The 14,123-nt window shown below is 42.6% G+C and overlaps 1 protein-coding gene across 1 annotated transcript in view; it reads left to right on the top strand.

The window, feature by feature from the left end:
* The window catches only part of LOC115165112 (WD repeat and FYVE domain-containing protein 3), a 191,662-nt gene that overhangs the window by 27,530 nt on the left and 150,009 nt on the right, over nucleotides 1–14,123 (top strand). Inside the window, exons 2-4 of the mRNA XM_029718147.1 lie at nucleotides 1,534–1,744; nucleotides 2,007–2,130; nucleotides 8,022–8,131. Of these exons, the coding sequence (XP_029574007.1) occupies nucleotides 1,534–1,744; nucleotides 2,007–2,130; nucleotides 8,022–8,131 (445 nt within the window). The remainder of the gene's footprint in view (nucleotides 1–1,533; nucleotides 1,745–2,006; nucleotides 2,131–8,021; nucleotides 8,132–14,123) is intronic.

Raw genomic sequence — 14,123 nt, 5'->3', positions numbered from 1 at the left:
CTGAGCCACAGGGAAGACCATACTGCCTCTCCTGCTCTCTCTTTTCCCTCCTTCCATTTATTTTTGTTCTGTATTTTTCTCTTCGTCTACTACTGTTTCTTTACCCCTTTATACTTTCTATCCTCCGTTCAGCTGACGATTCCTTCTCTTCTTTCCTCTCACCTACCTCCATGTTTGAGTTGGTTAAGGGGACCATGGCTTTTAGACTACTGACCAGACTGTTATGTTGCTACTGATGCCATTCTGGAAAAAAAACACAAATCTATTTTTATCTCATTTCTACCAGCAAGTCACGTACAAGGAAAGGGAGAAAAAAACACTCTAGATCACATTTACACCACACACATACAAAGCTCGTCCTCGCCCTCCATTTGGCAAATCTGACTAACCCGTACCCCTGCATATTGACTCTGTACCAGTAGTCCCTGTATATATTACCTCTAACCCGTACCCCTGCATATTAACTCTGTACCAGTACCCCCTGTATATACTACCTCTAACCCGTACCCCTGCATATTGACTCTGTACCAGTAGTCCCTGTATATATTACCTCTAACCCGTACCCCTGCATATTAACTCTGTACCAGTACCCCCTGTATATACTACCTCTAACCCGTACCCCTGCATATTGACTCTGTACCAGTACCCCCTGTATATATTACCTCTAACCTGTACCCCTGCATATTGACTCTGTACCAGTAGTCCCTGTATATATTACCTCTAACCCGTACCCCTGCATATTAACTCTGTACCAGTACCCCCTGTATATATTACCTCTAACCCGTACCCCTGCATATTGACTCTGTACCAGTACCCCCTGTATATATTACCTCTAACCTGTACCCCTGCATATTGACTCTGTACCAGTAGTCCCTGTATATATTACCTCTAACCTGTACCCCTGCATATTAACTCTGTACCAGTACCCCCTGTATATATTACCTCTAACCTGTACCCCTGCATATTGACTCTGTACCAGTACCCCCTGTATATATTACCTCTAACCTGTACCCCTGCATATTGACTCTGTACCAGTACCCCCTGTATATATTACCTCTAACCTGTACCCCTGCATATTGACTCTGTACCAGTACCCCCTGTATATATTACCTCTAACCCGTACCCCTGCATATTGACTCTGTACCAGTAGTCCATGTATATATTACCTCTAACCCGTACCCCTGCATATTGACTCTGTACCAGTAGTCCATGTGTATATTACCTTGTTATTGTCCTGTGCTACTATTATTCCTTTGAGTTTATTTAGCAGATTTGACTAACTTTTAAACTTTGCGTTGTTGGTTAAAGGCTTGTAAGTAAGCATTTCACAGTAAGGTCCACACTTGTTGTATTCTGCAAATAATATTTTGCATGTGACAAATAACATTTTGATTTGACATTTCCATTTCTACAAGTGAAATATACAATTTAATTCAATACATCAAGAAAAGGTTCAAAGCACTTCCTGGTAAGTTGAAGGTACAGTAAAATGAAATGAATTAAAAAAAAGTCATTCTCCCTCTTCCTCCTCAGGGCTGGCTTTGGCCTGGCGAAGCCGCTCAAGATGAACATGGTAAAGAGGATCATGGGAAGGCCGCGCCAGGAAGAATGTAGCCCCCAGGACAACGCGCTGGGCCTCATGCACCTCCGACGTCTCTTCTCTGAGCTCTGCCATCCGCCACGTCAAATGACCCAGAAGGAGCAGGAGGACAAACTCTACATGATGTTACCCGTCTTCAACAGGGTGAGAAACAGGCCTCTGATTGGTTTAATTTGCAGTAATCCAAAAGACAAAACGTGCCAGGATTCATCTCGTTCAGTAGATGTGATTGAAGAGATGTAAAGGAATGCAAAAGTAAATCTGTGTTTTCATTGCTTTGTGATCAGTGGTGTGAAATGGTTTTTAACAAAACTCCACCTCGGGTATCCTTCATCTTAGCACATTAGGTGGACCGGTGTTTGTGTGTGTGTGAGTTAATGAGTTATCCTTCGACCTCTATGTTCAGGTGTTTGGGAACGCTTCCCCCACAACCATGACAGAGAAGTTCCAGGACCTCCTCCAGTTCACTACCCAGGTGTCCCGGCTCATGGTCACTGAGATCAGACGGAGAGCTTCCAACAAGTCTACAGGTACATAATCTCTCCAGCACTCCTTCAAACGTTCTTGGAACTTTACCATCTGCTGCAGCAGGCAACCATTCCCTGGCGGTGCTGCCATGAACTCTGTTCATCTCGAGTAAGATGCACAGCTGGTGTACATGTGTCTCCACTCCTCTCAATACTATATTAAACTCCAAAAATCCACGACTACAAGTGTTTTGCCTGTAGCCTGCCATCTGATATGGCCTGCCATAACTGTAGTTGACCAAAGTACTATCATCATCAAAGCCTATGTCCAGCCTCATCCTTCCCTTAAGCACAAAGACCCCATGTATTTAGATTCTGATGCCATTACAGTGCATTCGGAAAGTATTCAGACCTCTTCCCCTTTTCTACATTTTGTTACGTTACGGCCTTATTCTATAATGGATTGAATAAAACAATGTCTACAATCTACACACAATACCCCATAATGACATCACAATACCCCATAATGACATCACAATACCCCATAATGACATCACAATACCCCAGAATGACATCACAATACCCCAGAATGACAAAGTGAAAACAGTTTTTAGAAATGTTTGCAAATGTATTAAAAATAAAAAACATACCTTATTTACATAAGTATTCAGACCCTTTGCTATGACACTCGAAATTGAGCTCAGGTGCATCCTGTTTCCATTGACCATCCTTGAGCTGTTTCTACAACTTGATTGGAGTCCACCTGGGGTAAATTCAATTGATTGGATGTGATTTGGAAAGGCAAACACCTGTCTATATCAGGTCTCACAGTTGACAGTGCATGTCAGAGCAAAAACCAAGCCATGAGGTCGAAGGAATTGTCCGTAGAGCTCCTAGATAGGATTGTGTCGAGGTACAGATCTGGGGAAGGATACCAAAAAATGTCTGCATTCTTAAATGGGAGAGGTTTGGAACCACCAAGACTCTTCCTAGAGCTGGCCGCCCGGCCAAACTGAGCAATTGGGGGAGACGGGCCTTAGTCAGGGAGGTGACAGAGCTCCAGATTTCTGACAGAGCTCCAGAGTTCCTCTGTGGAAATGGGAGAACCTTCCAGAAGGACAACCATCACTGCAGCACTCCACCAATCAGGCCTTTATGGTAGAATGGCCAGTAGGAAGCCACTCTTCAGTAAAAGGCACATGACAGCCCGCTTGGAGTTTGCCAAAAGGCACCTAAAGAACTCTCAGACCATGAGAAAGAAGATTATCTTTGGCCTGAATGCCAAGCGTCACGTCTGGAAACCTGGCACCATCCCTCGGTGAAGCATGGTGGTGGCAGCATCATGCTGTGGGGATGTGGAGGGACGGACTGGGAGACTAGTCAGGATGTAGGCAAAGATGAACGGAGCAAAGTACAGAGGTATCCTTGATGAAAACCTGCTCCAGAGCGCTCAGGACCTCAGACTGGGACGAAGGTTCACCTTCCAACAGGACAACGACCCTAAGCACACAGCCAAGACAACATAGAAGTGGCTTCGGGACAAGTCTCTGAATGTCCTTGAGTGGCCCAGCCAGAGCCTGGACTTGAACCAGATCGAACATCTTTGGAGAGACCTGAAAATAGCTGTGTAGCAACTCTCCCCATCCAACCTGACAGAGTTTGAGAGGATCTGCAGAGAATAATGGGAGAAACTTCCCAAAAACAGGTGTGGCAAGCTTGTAGTGTCATACCCAAGAAGACTCAATGCTGTAATCGCTGCCAAAGGTGCTTCAATAAAGTACTGATTAAAGTGTCTGAATACTTATGTAAATAGGATATTTCCGTTTATACTTTTAATACATTTGCAAAAATGTAAAAAAAACAGTTTTTCCTTGATGGGGGGGGGAAGGATTTGATCCATTTTAGAATAAGGCTGTAATGTAACAAAATGTGGAGGGGTCTGAATACACTCCGAAAGCTCTGTATGTATACAGTCCTCAGTCTTCTCTGCCTCAGTCCATGGCCAGGGCCACTGCTTGCTAAACTACCACTCCAGTCGTTAAACGTACGGTCGGTCAGTCGGTGTTGAAAGTCTCCACACATTAGATCACTTCAGGTTAGATTTTTTTGAGTACATCAACACTTAATCACAGCTTCTGATTGAACACTTCAGTATCAGTGTAAGTGTCTTGTTATTCAGTTAGTTCTGATAGCAGGTATTTTGGTCATGTTGCTTAGACACCTATCTCTTGATTTGGCTAGCTACTTGATATTCATCCTCCCTGCTCGCTGTTAGATTTAGGATTAGATTTAGGATTAGGTTTAGATTTAGGATTAGATTTAGGATTAGGTTTAGATTTAGGATTAGGTTTAGATTTAGGGTTAGATTTAGGATTAGGTTTAGATTTAGGGTTAGATTTAGGATTAGGTGTAGATTTAGGATTAGGTTTAGATTTAGGGTTAGATTTAGGTTTAGATGTAGGGTTTGATTTAGGATTAGGTTTAGATTTAGCTTTAGATTTAGGATTAGGGTTAGATTTAGGATTATGGTTAAATTTAGGGTTAGATTTAGGATTATATCTAGAATTAGGATTAGATTTAGGATTAGATCATGGTTCAGTTTAGCCTTTTAGATCACAATGAATGAGATTATATGGACAGGGGGGCCCTGATCCTAGATCATAATGAATGAGATTATATGGACAGGGGGGCCCTGATCCTAGATCATAATGAATGAGATTTTATGGACAGGGGGGCCCTGATTCTAGATCATAATGAATGAGATTATATGGACAGGGGGGCCCTGATCCTAGATCAGTAATTCTACTCTGTGATGCTTCATACGTAAAGCCCCTGGTCTGGTTTGGGTGAAATGTGGACCTAACTGATATTGAAGGAGTGAGGAATTTAGTGAGTGAGGGAAAAGAGGACTGGTTTATGATAGAGGAATGGGGGGATAAATCTGTTACCCAGCTTGACCGTCCTTTGATATTTTGGTCCTCCGCTGTTGGAGAGGAATAAACTCCACTGACTGCCAAGGATATCTTTACCGGGCTCCAAGTGCATGCACACACACACACGCAGTATACGTTTTGGCCCATGTACCGCACGGCTTCCGATCTCGCTTTAGTATCTTATTATCTTATTATATCATGATATTATTATATCATCATGATATTATCTTATTATATTATTATATCATGATATTATATTATTTTATTTTATTTATTTTACCATTATTTTACCAGGTAAGTTGACTGAGAACACATTCTCATTTACAGCAACGACCTGGGGAATAGTTTCAGGATGAATGAGCCAATTGTAAGCTGGGGATGATTAGGTGACCATGATGGTATGAGGGTCAGATTGGGAATTTAGCCAGGACACCGGGGTTAACACCCCTACTCTATGATAAGTGCAATGGGATCTTTAATGACCTCAGAGAGTCAGGACACCCGTTTAACATCCCATCTGAAAGACGACACCCTACACAGGGCAGTGTCCCCAATCACTGCCCTGGGGCATTGGGATATTTTTTAGACCAGAGGAAAGAGTGCCTCCTACTGGCCCTCCAATACCACTTCCAGCAGCATCTGGTCTCCCATCCAGGGACTGACCAGGACCAACCCTGCTTAGCATCATTTACATTTACATTTTAGTCATTTAGCAGACGCTCTTATCCAGAGCGACTTACAGTAGTGAACGCATACATTTCATACAATTTCATACATATCATACATTTTTTTTTCTGTGCTGGCCCCCCGTGGGAATCGAACCCACAACCCTGGTGTTGCAAACACCATGCTCTACCAACTGAGCTACAGGGAAGCATCAGAAGCAAGCCAGCAGTTGGATGCAGGGTGGTATGCTGCTGGCATATCGTGATATTATATTATTATGTCATGATATTATTATATTATTATATTAGTATCTTGTTATATCATGATATTATTATATCATGATATTATTATATTAGTATCTTGTTATATCATGATATTATTATATCATGATATTATTATATTAGTATCTTGTTATATCACGATATTATTATATTATTATATCATGATATTATTACATCATGACATTATCTTATTATATTATTATATCATGATATTATATTATTATGTCATGATATTATTATATTATTATCCTATTATTATATTATATTAGTATATTATTATATCATGATATTATTATATTATTATATCATGATATTATTATATTATTACATCATGATATTATTATATTATTACATCATGATATTATTATATTATTACATCATGATATTATTATATTATTATATCATGATATTATTATATTATTACATCATGATATTATTATATTATTTCATCATGATATTATTATATTATTACATCATGATATTATTATATTATTACATCATGATATTATTATATTATTACATCATGATATTATTATATTATTATATCATTATATTATTACATGTTATATTACATATTACATTATTACATGAAAACATGTTTTTAGAAATGTTAGCAAATGTATTGAAAATGAAATACAGAAATATCTAATTAATATAAGTATTCACACCCCCCACATTCTTTTGTATATACAGTGCATTCGAAAAGTATTCAGACCCCTTTTTTTCAGACTTTTTCCACATTTTGTTACGTTACAGCCTTACTCTAAAATGGATTAAATAAAACATTGTCCTCATCAATCTACACACAATACCCCATAATGACTAAGTGAGACCAGGTTTTTAGACATTTTTGCAAATGTATTACTAATAAAATTAATAAGATAACTAATTTACATAAGTATTCAGCCCTTTGCTATGAGACTAGAAATTGAGCTCAGGTGCATCCTGTTTCCATTGATCATCCTTGAGATGTCACTACAACTTGATTGGAGTCCACCTGTGGTAAATGTAATTGTTTGGACATGATTTAGAAAGACACACACCTGTCTATATAAGGTCCCACTGTGGGACAGCTGGGTCCCACAGGTCCCACAGTATATAAGGTCCCTCCAGAACTGTCTGGAGATCTCAGAGAGAGAATTGTGATGAGTACGTATATATCTGGGGAAGGGTATGCATTTTTATTCTAGAATGTGGAAAGTTTCCAAGAGCACAGTGGTCTCCATCATTGGAAAATGGAAACACAATATAGAACTACCCAGACTCTGCCTAGAGCTGGCCGTCTGACCAAACTGAGCAACCGCTGATACAGACGTACCCAGGACGACTCAACGCTGATACAGACGTACCCAGGACGTACCCTTTTTCTTCTTTCTCCTCATCACCTTCCTCCTCCATCTCTCCCTCTTTACTCTCTTTCTCCTCCTCCCTCTCTTTCCTCTTTCTCATCCTCCCTCTCTTTCCTCTTTCTCCTCCTCCCTCTCTTTCCTCTTTCTCCTCCTCCCTCTTTCCTCTTTCTCCTCCTCCCTCTTTCCTCTTTCTCCTCCTCCCTCTCTTTCCTCTTTCTCCTCCTCCCTCTCTTTCCTCTTTCTCCTCCTCCCTCTCTTTCCTCTTTCTCCTCCTCCCTCTTTCCTCTTTCTCCTCCTCCCTCTCTTTCCTCTTTCTCCTCCTCCCTCTCTTTCCTCTTTCTCCTCCTCCCTCTTTCCTCTTTCTCCTCCTCCTCCCTCTTTCCTCTTTCTCCTCCTCCCTCTCTTTCCTCTTTCTCCTCCTCCCTCTCTTGCCTCTTTCTCCTCCTCCCTCTCTTTCCTCTTTCTCCTCCTCCCTCTTTCCTCTTTCTCCTCCTCCCTCTCTGTCTTTAATCACGCGGAATGTTCAGTCAACACGTTGATTTAGTGATCAGATCTCTCTCTCTCTCTCACTCACCTGTTCTGAGCCTTCTGCTGTAAAAGATCAAAACAAGGCTCTTTTTAATTTGCACAACAACAACTAAAACATACCGTGCATTATACTGAAACACTGATTATGGCAATATGAGAAGATGATATGTGCCACACTATGTGTGTTGTGTTCACAGAGGAAGCCAGTAGAGCCATAGTCCAGTTCCTGGAGGTGAACCAGAGTGAAGAGGCGTCACGTGGCTGGATGCTACTGACCACCATCAACCTGCTAGCATCCTCCGGACAGGTGGGTGGGTGGGTGTGTGTGTGTGTTACTGGGTTGTGTGTGTGTGTGTTACTGGGTTGTGTGTGTGTGTGTGTGTGTGTGTGTGTGTGTGTGTGTGTGTGTGTGTGTGTGTGTGTGTGTGTGTGTGTGTGTGTTACTGGGTTGTGTGTGTGTGTTACTGGGTTGTGTGTGTGTGTTACTGGGTTGTGTGTGTGTGTTACTGGGTTGTGTGTGTGTGTTACTGGGTTGTGTGTGTGTGTTACTGGGTTGTGTGTGTGTGTGTGTGTGTGTTACTGGGTTGTGTGTGTGTGTGTGTGTGTGTTAATGGGTTGTGTGTGTGTTACTGGGTTGTGTGTGTGTGTGTGACTGGGTTGTGTGTGTGTGTGTGTGTGTGTGTGTGTGTGTGTGTGTGTGTGTGTGTGTGTGTGTTACTGGGTTGTGTGTGTGTGTGTGTGTGTGTGTGTGTGTGTGTGTGTGTGTGTGTGTGTGTGTGTGTGTGTTACTGGGTTGTGTGTGTGTATATTACAGAGGGTGTTATTTGAGTGTGTTGTTGTTGTTTCTGCCCTCATGTCTTTGTTGTTTTGAAAAATGATGTTGGCATTTAAACACCCCCTGTACACTACCCTATGGGCCCTGGATTAATGTAGTGCACCCTATTCCCTATGGGCCCTGGATTAATCTAGTTCACCCTATTCCCTATGGGCCCTGGATTAATGTAGTGCACCCTATTCCCTATGGGCCCTGGATTAATCTAGTTCACCCTATTCCCTATGGGCCCTGGATTAAAGTAGTGTACCCTATTCCCTATGGGCCCTAGATTAAAGTAGTGTACCCTATTCCCTATGGGCCCTGGATTAATGTAGTGTACCCTATTCCCTATGGGCCCTGGATTAATGTATTGCACCCTATTCCCTATGGGCCCTGGATTAAAGTAGTGTACCCTATTCCCTATGGGCCCTAGATTAAAGTAGTGTACCCTATTCCCTATGGGCCCTGGATTAATGTAGTGTACCCTATTCCCTATGGGCCCTGGATTAATGTAGTGCACCCTATTCCCTATGGGCCCTGGATTAATCTAGTTCACCCTATTCCCTATGGGCCCTGGATTAATGTATTGCACCCTATTCCCTATGGGCCCTGGATTAAAGTAGTGTACCCTATTCCCTATGGGCCCTAGATTAAAGTAGTGTACCCTATTCCCTATGGGCCCTGGATTAAAGTTGTGCACCCTATTCCCTATGGGCCCTAGATTAAAGAAGTGTACCCTATTCCCTAAAGTCATCCACTATTATGGGAATAGGGTGCCATTTGACACACAGCCAAGTAAAGTAATCTCCCCGTGATACAAATTATAATTATAAAGTTGTTCAATATTAAACGCAGTGATTTGTTAAACAACATGTGTCCGTAGGGAACCTATAGAGGTAAGGGAAGAAGGATGTTAGTTAAGGGTCAGGTCCTAAACTGCACCCTATTCCTTACATAGTGCACTATGGTCAAAAGTGGTACAGTGTATATAGGGAATAGTGCACCATTTGGGATGCATTCATGCACTTGTTTTTATCACCTAGCCTTACGTACATTCTTTAACCGGAAGGACATTCTTCAACTTCATTTTCAATTTGTCTAAAGAGTCGTCAAGGGAGACCTTTTTTTTTAGAGCTGTAGGATGGAGGCAGACCTCTTGCTTTACTGACGACAACACCACCATCCTTATCACATGGTCGTGACTAGACAGATAGGCACCAATACAGGCTTATTGTTCTACTCACAGCTTCTACAAACAGGATGTTAGAAGTGGATTTGTGATTCCTGCTGCAAACTACTAAGAAGGACTTCTATAGGCTTATTTGATGAAAATTCTAGAACTGTTGAATTGTTGAATCTTGGCCCCTGACCACTTCCTGTTGCGTGGCGCAAGTTTTTTGTTGTTTTGATTGTAGTGAGCACCGTCAACAAGTTGTAGCTAGCTACCCTTCCCCTCTCCCCATTCTGTGTCCCAAATGTGTAATTGGCACTCTGACCTGTGAAAGGTAGCAATACGTCACAAAGCGTCTAGTCTGCCGGAAAGCTACAACCCACAGAATAAGTTGTTTAGCTAGCTAGTAGCCTAAATAAATTGTACCTTTTATTTAACTAGGCAAGTCGCTTAAGAACAAATTCTTATTTACAATGACAGCCTACCGGGTAACACTGCCTTGTTCAGGGGCAGAATAACAGATGTTTACTTTGTCAGCTCAGGGATTTTATCCAGCAACCTTTCGGTTACTGGCCCAACGCTCTAACCACTAGGCTACCTGCCCCGCCCAAAAAAAATAGAGCTTGTGACGGGCCTTCCTCTTTTGGACGTTAACAAGGCAACACTCCATCTGAACTCCTCCTCCACGTTTACTGGATTGGTTGAACAGTGCAGAAGAGAACCTCCTAGTCTCAAGACCAGTATGTAGGGGGATCTAGTTTCAAGCGTTTATTTTACGCCTGCTACGTTATGTTAGCTAGCTAGTTAGCTAGCTAGTTAGCTACTAGGGGTAGCTAAGGGTGTTGGGTTTCGTTGAAACAGGACAAAGTGTGTGGATCACTGCTATGAAGATCTGGCCTCATTTCACTTCAGGTAAAGTTAACTTGAATAGCTAATTCTGTGGGACACAATAATAGCTACATCAATGTATTGTTGGTGAGTTACCATAGCTGCTAGTATAGCTTGCCCAGTTAACCCTGTAATGGTGCTAGCTAGCTAAAGTAGAGGACTTGACTACATTATGTTTGATTATAAGGCTTAACGTTAGGCAAGATAGCTAGATATCTATCGAAGTGGCAGTCCGTGATCATACGCCTAATGTGTCTACTGCTACTACCAACTACTACTACTACTGCTGCTGCTACTACTACTACTACTACTACTACTACTACTACTACTGCTACTACTACTACTACTACTACTGCTACTACTACTACTACTGCTACTACTGCTACTGCTACTACTACTACTGCTACTACTACTACTACTGCTGCTACTACTACTACTACTACTACTACTACTACTACTGCTACTACCAACTACTACTACTGCTACTACTACTACTACTACTACTGCTACTGCTACTGCTACTACTACTACTACTACTACTACTACTACTACTACTACTGCTACTGCTACTACTACTACTACTACTACTACTACTAGGTGAAAGAGGAATATCTGTCCAGTATTTATTGGTTTATATTGATGAGGACGAGTAATTTAGACTACGATTTGTCTTTAGACAATTCATTAGCCTCGTCAGCCTAGGCTAACATCTCCTGTTCATCTCAGAGGGTCTGTGGGTTATAATCAACAATGTGTTTTCCCTTTTTTCCAGACAATAATTCTCGATGGCAGACATTTTTCCTGGTGGGGACTACATGGGGAGCAAGCTTGTGTTGTCGGGGCTGTTGTCGGGGCCCCTCTAGATGGACAATGGATGATTCCAAAGAGGAATTTAATAATTTAATACAACTTTCCATAGGTTCTCCCGTTCCCAACACCGGGATAGCAGCAGTGCAGGAGAGCAATTGTGGAGTGTGTAGGTGCCTTGCTCAAGGGCACAATGGCAGGAGATTGTACATGGGATCAATGACCAGCAGCCCTGCAGCTGCCAGTTCACTTCCATTCCCATTTTTGGGTTGCCTGGCCCGGGTCTAAAACCAGCAACCTTCCAGCTGCTGGTCTGCCTCTCCTACCTCCTGTTTCCTGGTCTGCCTCTCCTACCTCCTGGTCTGCCTCTCCTACCTCCTGTTTCCTGGTCTGCCTCTCCTACCTCCTGTTTCCTGGTCTGCCTCTCCTACCTCCTGTTTCCTGGTCTGCCTCTACTACCTCCTGTTTCCTGGTCTGCCTCTCCTACCACCTGTTTCCTGGTCTGCCTCTACTACCTCCTGTTTCCTGGTCTGCCTCTACTACCTCCTGTTTCCTGGTCTGCCTCTCCTACCTCCTGGTCTGCCTCTCCTACCTCCTGTTTCCTGGTCTGCCTCTACTACCTCCTGTTTCCTGGTCTGCCTCTACTACCTCCCGTTTCCTGGTCTGCCACTACTACCTCCTGTTTCCTGGTCTGCCTCTCCTACCTCCTGGTCTGCCTCTCCTACCTCCTGTTTCCTGGTCCCGGGGACCTAAAGGGGTGCACGTTCGTATTTTTGTGCTAACACTACACAGTGATTTAAATGGTCAACGCATCAAGCTTTGATGATTTGAATCAGATGTGTAGTGCTATGGCAAAAAACCAAAATGTGCACCCCTTTAGGTCCCTAAGACCAGGATCAGGAAATAGGAGGTAGGAGAGGCAGACCAGGAAACAGGTTATTACAATCCCAGGGCGACACAAAAATGGGTATGGAACTGAACTGGCAGCTGGAACTCTCCCAGGTACCATCTCCTGCCGTTGTGCCCTTGAGCAAGGCACTTAACAAACCCCCCCCCCACAATTGCTCTCCAGCCAGAGGTGCTGCACTGCAGGGTGTTGGGAAAAGCAGAAGGCAAATTTCCGTTCTGGACTATAAAGTGTCTTATCTTCATGTTCTTGTCACAAGATGACTCTTCGCACATCAAATGAAATTTTATTGGTCACATACACATGTTTGGCAGATGTTATTGCGGGTGTAATGAAATGCTTGTGTTCCTAGCTCCATCAGTGCTGTAATATCTAACAATTCATAACAATACACACATTTTAAAAGTAAAAGAATGGAATTAAGAAATATAAATATTAGGACGAGAAATGTCTGAGTGTTATTGACTAAAATACAGTATATACAGTGCATTCGGAAAGTATTCAGACCCCTCGACATTTTCCACATTTTGTTACGTTACAGCCTTATTCTATAATGGATTAAATTGTTTTTTTTTCCCCTCATCAATCTACACACCATACCCCATAATGACAAAGCAAAAACATATTTTTTATTTTTTTTATTTTAGCAGATGTATTGAAAATAGCTATTTTCAGGTCTCTCCAGAGATGTTTGATCGGGTTCAAGTCCGGGCTCTGGCTGGGCCACTCAAGGACATTCAGAGACTTGTCCTGAAGCCACTCCTGCGTTGTCTTGGCTGTGTGCTTAGGGTCATTGTCCTGTTGGAAGGTGAAACTTCACCCCAGTCTGAGGTCCTGAGCTCTCTAGAGCAGGTTTTCATCAAGGATCTCTCTGTACTTTGCTCAGTTCATCTCAAGCCTGACTAGTCTCCCAGTCCCTGCCGCTGAAAAACATCCGCGTAGCATGATGCTGCCACCACCATGCTTCACCGTAGGGATGGTGAAAGGTTTCCTCCAGACGTGACGCTTGGCATTCAGCCAAATAGTTCAATCTTGGTTTCATCTTGGCTTCTAGAATCTTGGCTTCTAGAATAGCTCAGATGACTTAGCCCCGCACACGCGGCTGAACAGTATGTTTGTGTGTTTAACTCTGCCTGTAAACACGCTGGATGATTCAGAATCCATTGAAGAGCTTGAACGATTCATTGACGAGAGATACTTACGAACTCTTAGAAACATGTCGCTGGCTTCGGAGGACTCAAAGCATTGTTAAAGACAACCAACCCAATCAACAAAACAAACCAAAATCAGGTTGGACAATAGGTATCAACGATGGAACCAAACCATCCCCTAGTAAGAGGGCACGTGTGGCGAGTGGGGAGAGGTTTACAGATATGGATGTTGACTTGTTAAAATCCATCAATGAAAGGCTTGCCAAACTTGATATCTTGAATATATTACGAGAGGACATCAATGCATTATGTGCCGGTCTAGAATTCAGCCAACGTCAGATTGATGATCTAAGGAAAGAGAACACGGAGCTGAAAGTACTGTAAACTCTATTCATAGCAAGGTGGAGGTGGTACAAAGGGATGAAAGGTACTGTAGACTCTATTCATAGCAAGGTGGAGGTGGTACAAAGGGATGAAAGATACTGTAGACTCTATTCATAGCAAGGTGGAGGTGGTGCAAAGGGATGAAAGGTACTGTAGACTCTATTCATAGCAAGGTGG

The sequence above is a fragment of the Salmo trutta genome, chromosome 27 (assembly GCF_901001165.1).
Source record: "Salmo trutta chromosome 27, fSalTru1.1, whole genome shotgun sequence".
Lineage (NCBI taxonomy): Eukaryota > Metazoa > Chordata > Actinopteri > Salmoniformes > Salmonidae > Salmo > Salmo trutta.
The sequence above is the reverse complement of the archived record's forward strand: the minus strand, read 5'-3'. Positions and strand labels throughout refer to the sequence as shown.